This window comes from Xiphophorus maculatus, chromosome 9, assembly GCF_002775205.1.
Source record: "Xiphophorus maculatus strain JP 163 A chromosome 9, X_maculatus-5.0-male, whole genome shotgun sequence".
In the NCBI taxonomy this organism is placed as follows: domain Eukaryota; kingdom Metazoa; phylum Chordata; class Actinopteri; order Cyprinodontiformes; family Poeciliidae; genus Xiphophorus; species Xiphophorus maculatus.
Genome location: NC_036451.1, coordinates 11,770,550 through 11,785,754, shown reverse-complemented (window position 1 = coordinate 11,785,754; position 15,205 = coordinate 11,770,550). Strand labels below are relative to the sequence as shown.

At 36.7% G+C, this 15,205-nt stretch overlaps 1 protein-coding gene across 1 annotated transcript; it reads right to left on the bottom strand.

Moving 5' to 3' along the window:
• Positions 1-1,647: 1,647 nt before the first annotated feature.
• Positions 1,648-11,267, bottom strand: LOC102232870 (5-hydroxytryptamine receptor 3A-like). The gene is made up of 16 exons (XM_023339797.1): positions 11,166-11,267; positions 11,032-11,076; positions 10,840-10,949; positions 9,435-9,604; positions 9,169-9,329; positions 8,534-8,744; positions 7,885-8,175; positions 7,457-7,663; positions 6,197-6,357; positions 5,784-5,828; positions 5,478-5,584; positions 5,127-5,296; positions 4,777-4,937; positions 3,876-4,086; positions 2,967-3,173; positions 1,648-2,309 (listed from the first exon to the last, which is right to left on the bottom strand). The coding sequence occupies exons 1-16, from the start codon at positions 11,265-11,267 to the stop codon at positions 1,990-1,992; spliced, it is 2,679 nt and encodes an 892-aa protein (XP_023195565.1). The 3' UTR covers positions 1,648-1,989.
• Positions 11,268-15,205: the final 3,938 nt, after the last annotated feature.

Here is a 15,205-nt window from a genome sequence, read left to right as displayed (position 1 = left end):
GTTTAAAATGTTTTCAGGTTATGTTTAGCTAATGCGTTTTATTACATTTAAGCTCCTCCAGATTTTTAACTGATATCCTAGATTTTTTTTCTGCATGTAAAACATGTAAAGTACAAAAATGCAAGACTGGGTTAAATGTTAGAGAATAAATAGTGGCTATTAAGTTGTAATATCTCAGACTGCTTAGCTTTTTCTGACTGAAGTACTTTAATAATCATTTTAACATTAAAATGGACTCAAATTTTATTCTTATGACTTCCCAGCTCTCCATGGCAACATACCTGTTTATTTATTTATTTTTTTAAGATCCATTTAACCCAGAGCTGCTTCATCAGTGTGATGGAGAGTCATCCTTTAAATTTTATTTATCATGATTAACAATGATCAGCACATTTTGTAGACAGTGGTGCCATCTAGTGGTGGCAGTGTGACTTTGAAATATTCTTTTATTTATTACAAACATTATGGAATCAAATGAATGTATACGTTTTAACATACATTTTTACAAACTCCTAATTCAAACATAACATGACCAGTTTTACATTAGAGCAGCCTCTTGTGTGTAATTCAGAAGTCATCTGAATTATGCAAAATGTGCCCATGTTGCAGGTTTTTATAGCATGTTTATAGCCATAAACAAGCTAGGTAAAGGTCAGAGACAAGAGGGAGGCCACTAGGTGACTCTTCTGTCCTATAGAATGAAACCAGGTGACTCCAGGTCCAGGACAAGGACAAGCTCCTCTTAAAAGGAGCTTGTCCTTTTAAGAGGACAAGCTCCTCTTAAAACTAGGAGGAGCTTGTCTGTGTTTTTCTTTTTTGTTAATCTACATAGCATGAACTGGATCAACATTGTGGCAGCATGTTGGAGCAGCTCTGATTTGTACGTTTTGTATGCTAAATATATTTTTTTAGCTTCAAACTATTTTCATTACATTTATAAATGGGTTGTAAATCTTCATTTTCCATATTTATTGAAAGGACTCACTCTGCTGGCCCATTTCCTTCTTTGAAAAAGTTTAATTACTTATACATTTTAACTTAGTTTCCTCAGTTTTCAAAGCTTTTTTTGGTTTTTCTAGATAAATTTTATGTTGCAGCAGCGGTTACGAACTACTGTGAAATGTGGCTCTTTGACCTGAGAAAGGTTGCTGACCCCTGACTTAGACAGGTAGTCAAAACAAGCAGCCATAAACATTCTCACTGGTATAGACAGTTACTGACTGCTATGCTGAATACAGTCAGTAAGGTGAGACCAGAACCATCACAACAAAACCTAAACAGAAGCCGAGGTAGAGGACTGGAGTTGAATACGACTGTGTAACAAATCTGTGCAGGGTCTCTGCTTTCTTCACTACTGCTATGAATTCACTTTATCCTATGAGAGCATTTTCACCTCTAAATTCACAGATGTATGACAAAATGTCAGCATGGAACAACAGTCAATGTTTTGCAGATGGTTTTATATTAGGCAATTTTCTCGTCCAAATACATTAATTTAATGTATCGTTTTCAGCCATAAATATGTTGTTAGTCAGTTTTTAAGCAAAAAATATGTTTGCTACAGCTGTTGTGAAATATGCTTATTATTTCTACTACTCAGACTTATGTTTTCACTGAGTTTAACTTTCTAAGATCATTGCTTTAAAACAAAAACAAACAAAAACGCTTTTCTAATCTTGTAATATATTACTTTTAATGTCTTACAAACAAAATTTACATTGGTGCAAAAAGCTCAGGAAAATGAAGAAGAATAAAATCATTACTTCACATAAAGTATTGTAATCATTTTGATGCTATGAATAAAATCATAAAAATCTGTTGTGAAATTTTTCACCACTCTACATAGAATCTACCTGAAGAGAAGCTTAATTGTATGTAACTGAGTTTAAATAAAGTTAACCTCTGTTTGATTTGGTTTTATGGAAATTAGCAGATCTAATAGGAATAAAAACATTAAACTCTTGGTGTTTTTGTCCCTTCAGATGTAACTTACGCAGCATATGTATTATTCCAGATCCAGATACCTGTAATGGTGATGAAGCTTGCAATGATGAAGACTATGTACAAGTAAAACAGCAGACGGTCGATTACTATTCCAATCATTTGCCATTCTTCTGCGGTTTTGGACCCCTGGAAGTGTTTGTCCACCTGGAGACGGATGGCTGTGAGATGAATGGTTAGTTTCTTCAGCTCCTCCAGAGCCGGCTCTGGAGGAGCCGCAGGAGAGGTGGGCGCCTTCACTGGATGTGGTTCCTTTAAGATGCCCTGGTTTCCTGAGATAGTGACGGAGTTTGTGTTTGCTGTTGAATCTGAGGAAACAAGAGGATTTCTGATGGCTTTAAACCATTTTTGATACATGCAATTGAAAACAGCCAAAAGTCTGGCCATAAAATCTGTCTACAGGCAAAGAAAAGTTAATTTTTAACAACATTTTTCAGGAAGAAAAAAACTTGTCTTGTGATTCTGGTTTTTTTAATGTGTGTATTGTTTGGTTTAAAGCCTTTTTAAATTAATTTTTGATTTCTGTAATACATATTTATTGTGATGAAAGAAGGTAGCTTTTGGTTGCACTTTCCTTTATTTGCTTTCTGTACTGAAAACATCTAAATACATCTGAGACAAAAAATGTGCCAGTGTTGCACTTTTTATGCAACGCCAGCAAAAGTGTTGAAACTTTATCCGGTGGTTCATTTCAAAATAATTGTGAGTTTCATTTCTATGCAGAGGGTCTTTGTCCTTTTTCTTTTCTGTAACCTGGTGTTTTATATACAGTATGGAGATATTTCTGTGTGCACAAAAGTTGTTAATAAAGGGAAAATAAATATATATATTTAAAACTTGAAATGCTCTTCGTTGGAGATATGAAACCTGCATTTAATCTACTACTTAGAATTTCTTCAAATCCTAAACTTCACAACAAATATGGCGTTTGCTGTGTTTCTTATTTATTTCACAAGATACTTTACCTTTGTAAGACGGGTTGAGGCAGACTGTAACTCTGTTGCTCTTCTTTGGAGACATGCAAACAACAACGGCGAGATAACGCAGCACCAATACGCTCAGCCAGTGAGGCACAGCATTGTACTGGCTGGAGCTGAACTGGATGTTGGTGATGAAGACCGTCTCCAGGAGGCTGGCCACCATCAGAGCCAGGCTGATGGAGAAGAACACGTCTGTAGGAAACATCAGAGCAATTAAGACTGACACAAGTTATTAAATCTGACTTTATTTATCCTCAATGAGGAGATTGTTTGTTACATATATTTTGCTGGAGGATACATCACGCTTCTTTTTGTATGTTTGTATTCATTTATTTGTGAAACCTGATCAGGAAACAAAGTTTAGATAACAACCAGATAAACCTGCTGCTCATCTCCTTATAGACAGCAGGTTGACTTGATCTTAGAGGTGTGTCTGTCACACACAGAGAGCAAAGTCACTGACTCATTTCTGTTTAGATCAGAACTTCCTTATAAGATCTGGTATTTAAAGTCAATAAACACGATGCCTGTGCTAACGTTGCTATTGATGAGGTGTGCTGTTCAGTAGAAACATGGATGAAGTGTGAGGCTGAGCCAACACATTTAGACTGAAGGGGAAACTTTATCTGGTTAAAGAAACAATCATAATGCCATTGATTGAAGACTTGCTGTTTTGTGCCTCTGTTTGTGATTGTTAATTGCATCTCTTTAGTACTTTTTCTTACTGGAGTTTTCTTATACTGTTGTGTAGATTTTGAATATACTTCAGTCTCTATTTCTGTCAAATATCATTGACTGTATTTTCAGCTGTAACTGATATGCACCTTTTAGAGTAACAATTCAGCTGTATTGTATGCAAAATTGAAGATGTACCAAGTCTAAGGTGTCTCTTACTGATCAGAGGTGTCCTGTCTCCTGTGACCGGCAGCAAGTCATTCATGATGAGCAGGAAGACGGTGTAGCCGAGGATGAGGGTCATCTTGAAAGAGGCTCTGTCCACACTCTGAGGAGGCAGCAGGAAGCTGATGAGATCCACAGTGACGAGAAAGCAACTGGGGACCAGCAGGTTCACCACATAAACGATTGGTCTGCGGCGCAGGATCAGCTGCAGATGATACACAGGAAGGACACTGCGATAGTATATGTGTACTGTGCTCATCTATACTATACGGCTCTGTACTTTACCACACTATGTTACATTTTACTAAACTTTATTCACAATGCTATATTATATATTGACCACACTGAACCACATAATGCTATGCAAAGCAGCACTATACTATATTATGCTATGGTGTGCTATTTCATGTTATACTATGCCACACTATGTTATAATATACTAAATTATACTATGCTCTACTCTGCTAATGTATTATTCTATTCAGCGCTATTCTATGTTACGCTATACTACACTATACCACAGTATGCTATGCCACACTACGCCATAATATGCTAAACTATGCTGTGTTATACTATGCTAAACTTTACTGTAATATACTATACTATACCAGGCCATCACATAATGTGCAGAATAATATCTTATGTTGGACAATTTTATATTTTGCTTTGCTGTAATTCTGAATCTGTCAATTTCTTTCCTCAAAGAAGAATCATTTCCATAGAAAGCTAAAATTAAAGCAGAATCTGTTTTAGTAATACATTTGTCCCTGTTTTAAATAAGTGTTTCTTGTTACAGGGAGGTGGATGCTGATTCTGAAACTACTGCAACTGCAGTTTGGATATGCATACATTTTTACAGAAAAAAGAAACGTATAATAGTAAAAACCAAGCCCACCTGAACCTGGACCACAGAGTAGCTTCCTGCCTCTAGTTCCAGTTCGGATGGAACCACTTTTATGTCGGAGAGTTCCCACTCTCCGTTCATCTCCAGCACACGTTTGGATTCACTCATAATCTTTTTTCCTGTCATGCCAGGAAGCATCCGTATTTCCGAAGCTTGACAAACATTCATTTTCAGAGCTCAGCAGTCAGTCAATAACCATTGAAAGTCAAACATAGACTTACAATATAAATGTATAACATTTCATAGGTAAAAACTTGCTTTAAGATCTAAATATAACAATGAAGCACTGCAGAGTTCAGATATTATTCTTTTGTAATGGAAATGTTGTATAGTTGTCTCACCAAAGTGTAAATATGACCCAAACGTCAACGAGCAAGATTGGATATCAAATGGAAAGTTGTAGATTTCCAGCTTGCAGGAGCTGACCACTCTAATGGGTTTATCATCATAAACATGACCTGTGTTGTTTAAGTAAACGTAGGGAGTTTGAGGAGATTTGTCCTCATCCATACTGAAATAAAAAAGAAAAGCAAGACAAAATAAATTCAGCTTTGTTCCTGGCTGTTCTAAAAACATTTTGATTAAAACTCCCCTTGTAATACTAAGTTACTGTGAAATAAAGTTGTTAAAAAATACTTCTTTAATATTTCTAATAGAAACCCCACCAAAGAATGAAAATAGATTAGACCTACAACTCTGAGATGTGAACATCTGGAACCCAAAGCTTTTCCCGAAGTACAGAGACTCTTTCAGTTCCACATTCCTGCTCATCCCAGCTGAGTCCTGCTATTTTCCACTCCTATGTCATTACAAACAAAACCCTGCTCAGTAGGTTAATCACATTAAAAATAAGTTCATCATCATTACAACTGAAAATTAGATCAAATTTCACGTTGTATATTTAACAAAAAACGTATTTATAGAGAAAATGTCGACATTCTACAGAAATGATCTTTGTTATATTGAGCTTTGTATCAATTAGATCATTATTCTCTTACCAGAACTTGCCATAAAAAAGTTGTCATTGTTTGGACTTTTTCATCCTAGAAATGAAACATTTTTTGAATTACTGCAAGACGATTATGAATATGACCACTGTTCAGTACTTTTGAATACATACAGAAAGCTAATTTAACTATAGTCTCAAAAATACATATGCATAGGTAAATATGTATCTTAAAGAACAATAGTTACTTCGAGGCCTGTGGGTCTGCTCTGTCTTTTCAAAACCCCATGCATGTACAGCCCGGTTCTGCTGGAGATTTTCTCTCTTAAAGGAAGTTGATCTTTTTTTCTATGTCACCATATAAGTTAGCAACTCGACGTAATTAACCATCCACTCTCACCACATGCTGGCCGGTTTACATTGTTGGCAAAATTTATTTTCGGTGTATGAATAGTTTAGACTCACCACTCCTAAAATCCCAACCACAGTGAGGCTGATTGTTACGTTGAGCGGCTCTGAGAAGCTTGCGACAGGTGGGATGAGGTTCTTACGGAATAGCTGGTCGTCAAGCTCCTTAAACATGGACTCGGGGGATGGATTGGTGCAGTTTAAAGCTGCTACACAACCTTTGAAAAAGAGACAGAAAATTAAAACATAATTTATAGCAGATAAAATAAAATTCTACTTCCTATGTTATTTGCATGTACCTATTGAGACAAGACTTAATGTAGAAATATAAAAACAAGACAAAATGTACACGTCAAAAGATTGTCTTACCATGAAACAGAGAGAAAAAGATGAGGATCAGTGCAAAAGGTTTGATATTTGAAATCTTCATAATTTTCACACCAGGTTCCTTAGACTATGTTCTGTAGACTAGCTTATCGACCGGAGATGTCTCTGCTCTTGTCACATGATTTCATCCGTAATTATTACCTCCTCCAGCAGCTAATATTGACTTTTCAATTTGGGACACTGGTGCATGACTCAAGGCCTTTACTGCCTCGATAGTTGTAATAAGAGCTCTTATGGATGTATTTGCATAAAGATAGTGTTTGGATTTACAACTGTTTCTTAAATTCTTTCTGGATACACTTCCATGATATGAATCAACAACAAACTAATTCAAACTGCAAACTTCTTCCATTAAAAATAATGGACAATTTAAAAAAAAACTACCAAGACACAATAATAAATATACAACTATGCAATCATTCAGGTTAAAATTATTGTACACACATACAAAAAAAATAACATAATTGAAGCTCTGACTTTTCATTTTATATTATTGTCATATTTTATTTAAATGATGTTGATTAACAGCAAAAATTGATAATTGATTGATCTCTACATGGCATGCTGATATACATATAAATATGTTTGCTAAAATATGGATGGTACATAAGAGTAAATAGAAAAAAAAGGTAACAGTCAAGAACTTTCTGACAAAATAAACTTTAAAACAAATGTGAAATTGACTTCAATCACAATTTTCTGTTAATCAAAATGTATATATTTTTTTATAACTACTGGACATATTATAACTTTAAAACACAAAATACATACAGCTTCAACAACAAATACAAACTCCATCACTATCTTAGGAAACCACAGTATCTTAAAATGCAAGTCTGGGCATATTTGTAATAAATAATCTGCATAAATACACCTTACATCGGGTTGTGATTATTTGACACATTTGATCCGTGTCCAGTTAGGTCTGACTGATCCAGATGCACCACATGGTGATAATGACCATGGCGTAGCAGCTGATCAGAAGCAGGTAGATGCGGAAGAGCAGGAAGTCGAGGACGTATCCTACGTGACACCACTGGTCCAGCAGCTCACTCTCCTTCTGCACCGACAGAAGATGTGCGTGGAGGTCCTTCAGGTACTGACAGATCAGCTGCAGCTCAGGCAGAGAAACTGTGTCTACAACAGAGGAGATGGAATCCAGAGTAGTGTTATTTTCACCCTCAAAATGAACAGTTTTGCACATTGCAAATGTAAAAAGTAATTAGGACACCCTTTTTACAAAATAAAAATATACATTTCCTGATATTTCCAATTCAGTTTTTATTTATCTCTGAAAAATATAATGATTTAATAAATGGTAAAAAAAAATCTGATGTACATTTTAATTCCCTGCTTACCTCCACTGTAGGTTCGGTGCCTGTCGGCTGCTTGGCTGACTGGCTGGATGACCCACGCGCCTGTGCTGCCGTTTGAACTCTCAGGTTTATCTTCCCGTGTTTTAAGAGTGGGAGAAACACCTTCGGGCCACTGGTAGCAGATCATGGTTGCAATATATTTGAGGACAACGATTCTAACCCAGTTTGGAACCTCCTGATACTTCATGGAGCTGTGATGGAGGACGTTGGTGATGATGACTGTCTCCAGGAGACTGATGACCATGAGAGCCAGGCACACAGAGAAATAGATACCTGATGAAGAGGAACACGCAGCACGTTAAAAATATGGCCTTTCAAAAAGCAAAGAGCAAAACGGTGAACACAAGAGTGATTAACAGCACTTAAACCCTCCTCCTGGCTCTGATTGGTCACTTCTGACTGAGTGGTGCATTTCTGCAGGTTCTGGGAGAAACCTCAACTTTTTCACAAATTATCTTATATTATATTCTCATATTGTCAAATTTGACAAATATATAAAAATTTTTTTTACGAAAGTTACGTTCTGCAACTTTGACTATGATACAAAATCTTATAGCAGTTTGGTAACAAACACTTTTTAAACAACACAGACCTTATTTTATAACAGTATGCCCTTAACACAAGGCCTGACCTATCAGGGGCGTTCCATTAGCTGTGCTGGGAAGCAGGTCGTTCATAATGAGCAGGAAAACGGTGTAACCCAGGATCAGGGTCATTTTGAAGGAGGCCCGATCCACACTGTGGGGGGGCAGGTAGAAGGACAGAATGTCAATGAGCATGAGGAAGGAGCTCGGGATCAGCAGGTTGACCACATAGAGCACTGGACGCCGCCTTATGACCACCTAATGGACAAGAGAAAGACAGTCAGCCTAAAGTGTGCTAATTTTAATTTATGCACATTTACACACCTGTGGTTTTGATTTATGCTGAATCCTAAAGGAAGTTCATGACCTTTTAGCTGTGACGTCACATTTCCTACACCCAGATACTCTGCCGCCACTTTGATTGTACGGAAGCGCAAATGACTTGAGTATTTTCAAAAGATAATCTATTGCTGGATATTGAACTGGTCCTCTCAATTAAGGAGCAAAAATCATAAGTAATGCTGCTCCTAGGCAACAATTTTTACTAGTATACTGTCAACATGCCAGATTTTCTAAGTCACTTGCTTTCAATACAATCTTTCAGACAACAAACCACAGTTCCCTAGCAACAGGATTTATACATTTAAATCTTGTAAAATCAGTAAAAATTAATTTCTCAAACCCAAAAGGTGATGATGTCCCACTCGTCGACCCCAAACTTCAGGATGGACGTCTCCCCCAGTATGTTCACCAGCTCCCACTCTCCACTGGCTTCCAGGTATTGCTTTGAGTTGTCTGACATCTCTCTAAAGGTCAGAGCTGGACTGACTCTCACGTCACGTACTGCAAACAAGAATTACCAGGCAGTGTGAGAGAGTGCAGCAATAAGAAGAATGTTGATATTGGCTCCCCGTTGTTTATTTTAAAACACCAAGAAAGCTTTCCTACTTGTATGCATGTAGGAGCCAAATGTGAATGTGCAGTTCTGCACATCAAAAGGAAAGCTGAAGATCTCCAGGTTGCAGGCTGAGACGAGCCGCAGCATCCTGTCCCAGCGAATGCGTCCTGTGTGGTTCACGTAGACGTAAGGACACGCCTGGGAAACATCATCATCCACACTTGGAAGGCAGTGGAGGAGGAAACAGCAGGGGACAATGAAGTAGATTAGGAAATGTATTTTCACAGAAAACATAATGTCCGTTTACTGCATGGCCCTCGTATGTATGCCTGTGTTTTTTTATTTGTGTGATCTGGACATCTTTATGATGAACTGCACACCTCCTTATTATAAGGCACCAGATGAGAGGTGCAAACATTCAAGATGTTTCTGTTGTGTTTTAGGAGAAACTCTCTGAGTTTGATCTGTGCAGCAGATCCAGGAGGGAACACCAGACATCCCACTCCTCAGGGACTTCCTCCAGCTTATTCTGGGGGATCCCCAGACGTTCCCAACCCAAGCAGGACATATAGTCTCTCCAAGCAAAATCTGGTTTAGTAGTTTGATATTTTGTTACCATTAGAGTTGTACTCTAATGGTAGATGGTTTTAATTCGTCTCAGGCCTACTTGCAGCTCTAACTCAAGCCAGAGATGTAATTCCCTTTTCTCCATGCTTGTCTGCACTCCCTTGTTATCACTCTGCTGCACGTCTGATTAACCTTTTAGCTTTTTGACTTTTTTAAATACAGGTTTTCTCAAGTAACAGTAGCATGAACAGATCCACCTTATTTTGAAATGCAAAATTTACTGTCAGGAAGCAAACAAGGGAGCTACCCTGCGTGCTTGAGAAATACAGCATATTCAACATCCGCTTCATTTGTAGATACCATAGAGAAAACACATCCCATGTGACGTGCTCCTTAAAATAATGTTAGCACAGTAATTTCCTAATATTTTCTGGCGGAAACTAAATTGTTAGGGTAGAATTTCAGTAATGAGGAAATAAAAACCTAGTTTGATTGATTTTGAGTATTAAATCTTCTGCCCCAGTAACAGATGAGGCTGGTTTCTGCTGTTGAAATTGGGTCTTTCCTCTCCACTGTTACCTCTTCCTTTATCAGGAAACGAAAAGGATAGGTAACTTTTACCAACTTACTTTGAATATACTGAAGTTGATAAAAAGTAAATTATCTGACCTCACTAAATGAAGTAGGACCTGAATGTAGCCAAAGGATTACCTGAATCAGCAAAATGTATGCAGCATGACTCCTTATCAACTGACACATATTAAGGGCAGCATGTTTTTGTTTTTAATAAAAACGTCATGACATTCAGTTACTATCTAAATGAATGTTGAAGGTCCATGCATGCTGAAAAGTAAATCAAGAAAAAAAAAAAAAAAACAGGTAACTTACAACTCATAAACAATGATGTCTGGAGACCACAGCTCTTTTACAGGGAGAGAAATCCTGGCGACACCATCACACTCCTCAGGCTCCCAAACCAAATACTCGTTGCGCCAGAACTGCAGCCAGCAAACAGGAATAAATGTCAGTGAACTTCCTAATCAGTGTAAAATGAATTATCTATGCATCTATGAAACCCACCAGTCTGAGCCACAAAAACGTAGTGAGTAACTGAGCTTTTTCATTCTGAAAAGCAGAAAATAACAATGAATGATTGTGGTATATCCTATTAGATTATTGGTTAATTTCCTCTCAGTTTGCATGTATTTACTCACCACTCCAAGGACAGCGTACAGGGTGAAGGAGATGTTGGTGATGGTGGGGTTACTGAGATTTACAGCTGGCCTGAAGGGCTGCATGTCAAACACGGCCTGCATGGAATCGTGAGTCGGACCACTTCGGCCTTCTTCACACACCAGTTTACCATAGCATGTTGTAACTGTGCAGAAATAAATAAAACTGTCTATCACCTGTCTATGATCTCACTTATAAAAATTTTACGTTCTATTTTTAGAGTAAGAATGAAAGCAGTAAATCAAGGCTAAATTATAGAAAAACAATCAAGCTATAAACACACACTGTTCAACTTAAAACTAAAATAAGGAGGTTGATCAATATTATTCCCTAAGTGGAAATTCACAAAAATGTATTTTAATAACTTTGATTTGAAATTTGAGCCCATTTATTGAACCAACAATACAGAAAAGATTCAACTCAAACAACATGAGATGTTTTAAAATCAACTTAATAGAAAATATGTAATTTGAGACAAACAACAAAAAAGGAGTAAATGAGGTTTTAATTACCTGCCAGTAAGAGCAACCCTGAAGTGAAGCTGAGCCTCTGCTGAAGCAGAATCATGCTGCAAACATGGGTTTAATAGCATGCACTGAAAAACTCCTGCTAATATTGAGCGCGCACACACTGAGACTCCTGTTTTTGTTACTTACTTGAACATCGCCGTGGAAAGGAAATCCTGTGAGACTAAACCATATCTACTGGCCAAGTATTTAATCAAAGTTACATCTAATTACTCACCTAAAATTCATTTATAGGTTTTGTTAAAAAAAAATGTTGGATCTAAAATTCCTTATAGATTTTGATTTTATGCATTATACACATAATCTGTGCTTGCATTTTCTATTTTCTTTTTTATTAATTATGTCAAAAAGTAGATTTTATAATCAATACAGACACTGACAGAGTTTCAATGCATTTAATTCTTAGTAGTACATATTAATTGTAATAATAATAATAATAATAATAATAATAATAATAATAATAATAATAATAATAATAAAACAATCCATTATGGACCAAAAACAAAATAAGGGCAGAAACAAGTTGTTATTTCTCACCTACAATGAGCATTCACCCATTTTATTTTTCAGCACCTCCACCTGCAGGGAATCACATCCTGTTCCAGTTCTGCATTGATTAATTATGGGCTCATCTGGGATTTATAGTGGGCTTAAAAACTAATTATTCACAATTTCTTTTACACCGACTGTCGTCATGATCAGCAAATATATAAACTTTAATTAGGTCTCAAGGATGTAGGTTCCCTCAAATAAACACAAAATGCAGTTTTTATATAAAGGGGTTTATTAAAACAACCCAAACCCACATGGCTCTTTGAGAAAAAAAATTTCCCCTTGTTAAAACATAACTGTGGTTTATCACACCTGGCCGGTCACTGATTCAGGAGGTCACATTACCCCACCGTGACAGCCAAAGGACTGCAGGCATCACTTGCCCCAGTTAAGGTCAGAGGTCATGCCTCTACCATTAGAAAGAAGTAAAAATATCCTGGTATCATCTCATTTTTCCAGAAGGACTTTCTGTGAACTGACAGAAAGTTAGTTCTGTCAAAAACAAGAAACTGTACAAAGTTTCTTGTCTTTGTACAGAAATTGTACAAAGACAAAAGCTGAACTTTTTGGAAGGTGTGTGTGTGTGTCCCATTAACACCCAGTAACACCACATTTTATAAAAAGATCACACCAAGAGTAAAGTATGGTGGTGGCAGTGTGATGATGTGGGGATGTTTTGCTGCTTTTTCAAAATGCTGTAGCCTCAGGGTTTCTTTGTGGGTTCTCAGATGTGCTGATCATTTTCTTTGACTGTCTCGGAGTGGGTTGAATCTGATAAGAAACATTTTATTTAATTTTATATTGACTTCTGTCAAATGTTTTGTATTTAATTTTAATTCATGTTAGCATGAGTCTTTTCTCTTGGGTATACTTTATTATATATTGATTCATTTCATCCTGAGATTCAAACTGAATGTCACTAACTTTACAATTTGATAATTACATGCCATCCTTTATGGTTATGTTCAAGAGGATCAACAAATGTACAGGTAACATTATAATCTAAAAGTGATAAGTAAACTACAACTTGAATTAAATGTTTTTAATGTATATAATTAAATTTAGTTTCACACAATCTAATATGTTGCAGTGACAGAGCATGCCTTGAAAATATATCATGAGAAAAACATTTGATAACAAGGACATTCATATTTTTGAAGTTGCAAGAAACAGAAGATGGCAGTTGGGTTGTGTAAGTCAATGATTGATTGATTTGATTTTAACTTGAAGTAATTATATTCTAAAATAAATAACATCTGTGATTTAATAGAACATATTAAATTCTAAATAAAACTGCAGTAAAACGAACCAGAAGTTATGCAGAGTAATATGAGGCGACCCAGATAATGATGATGGAAACGAAGCTGACTGACATGAAGAAGATGTAAAAGATGAACAGCAGGCGGTCGATGACAAGGCCGATCTGGATCCAGTCCTCTGAGCTGGGACTTCCCTTCAGCTGCTGGACAACATGGCAGTGGATGGCCTGGAGATCCCTGCTGAGGTTCTTCAGAACCTGGAGGGTCTCAGCCTCCTTTAGTGTTTCCTTTTTCTCTATTGTTTCATTCTCTTTGCACTCTGTGGAGATATCTGCCATTTCTGTCCCAGAGAAAGCAAATTATTATTATCAATTCAAAATAGATCATGATGGAGATAAAAAACATATTTTGGGTCTGTGGCCAACCTTGTGTGTCGGGATTCTTAAACACCAGGTCTTCTTGTGGCTCAGGCTTTGGTGGAAGCCCCACCAGTCGACCCAAGAAGCGAAGAACAAACACCTTCAGCCAAAGAGGAGGAGCAGTGTAGTGAGTCGAGCCCCGCAGAAGATTGGTGATGAAGATGGTCTCCATCAGACTGGTAACCATCATAGTCAGACAGAGAGACAGGAACACATCTGGAGCAGTGATGAGAAAAAGCTCTAGCACGTTGTAGTTGTTTTACAAAAAGAACAAAATCAGAAATTAAACTTTTTGAGATACACATTCTGCCTTTAGCTTTGTCTATTAATATAAATACTTACACTTTATTTTGATTGCATGATTTTGCATGAAAAGTAAAACTGGAAATGGTGCCTTGTGTTTATATTATGTAACTATTTATTAAGCTGCTCTCACACTGTTATGTTACCCAGGCTTATAAAACATGAATACGCTAGCTAGTCTTTTTGAATGTGTATTTGAATCAGAAGTGTAAAATTCCCAGCATTCAGCTGCCTCAGGCTGTATTATGTTATTTTCACTACAACGTTTTTTACTTTACATATTTTTGTGTGAGGTAAAAAAAAACCCCTTACCTTACACAAGGTAAGGTTTTTGGGTTGATAGATTTCATGCTCTATATGTGCCTCAAATTTAATGAAAAATATTAGTTGAAATGATCTGACATCACGTTGGGCTGGCATCAGCTGGAGCCACTTCAAGCATTCAGCATGCAGAAGTGATTGAACCTTCATCAATGCAGAATGTCCATCTGCATTGTTTACCATTGTCTTCATAAACAAATTAGTTAAAGTTGTAGCATGCGTAATTTACATGGCAAAGTTGTGATGCTGATATAGAATAATTTTTTCTAACTGGCTTTGCTGGTTATCTAGCTATATGTTCTGGAATATGTAGTGATGAAAATGACAATGTAGGAGTGTTATCTACTAAAAGGAGCATGTTTTCCTGGGCATGCAGTTTTAGGACTGTAAAGTTTTTACAACAGCCCAAAAAGTATTTAGGATTTACACAAATCTAATTTACTTAACAGATTTTGCTTTAGAATAAGATAGTGAATCTTAAAGCCAATCACCTGACTCACATAAAAGGTTGACATGTTATATTCGTGATAATTACGTAGATAATAACATTTGGAGGTGGTTTTTGCAAACGTGCTTCCAAGTGTTGCTCTGCTACAAAAGCATTTTATGCCCCGCAAAACGACCAGACTGACATTGTCCT

Bases quoted from the DNA above. Each gene is read 5' to 3' on its own strand.
- LOC102232870 (XM_023339797.1), bottom strand. From the start codon at position 11,267: ATGCAGGCCGTGTTTGACATGCAGCCCTTCAGGCCAGCTGTAAATCTC. The intron at 10,950-11,031 runs GTGGGTTTCATA...TGCTGGCTGCAG, and splicing joins CGTTTTTGTGGCTCAGACTG to TTCTGGCGCAACGAGTATTT. The intron at 5,829-6,196 runs GTGAGTCTAAAC...TTTCATTTCTAG, and splicing joins TGGTTGGGATTTTAGGAGTG to GATGAAAAAGTCCAAACAAT.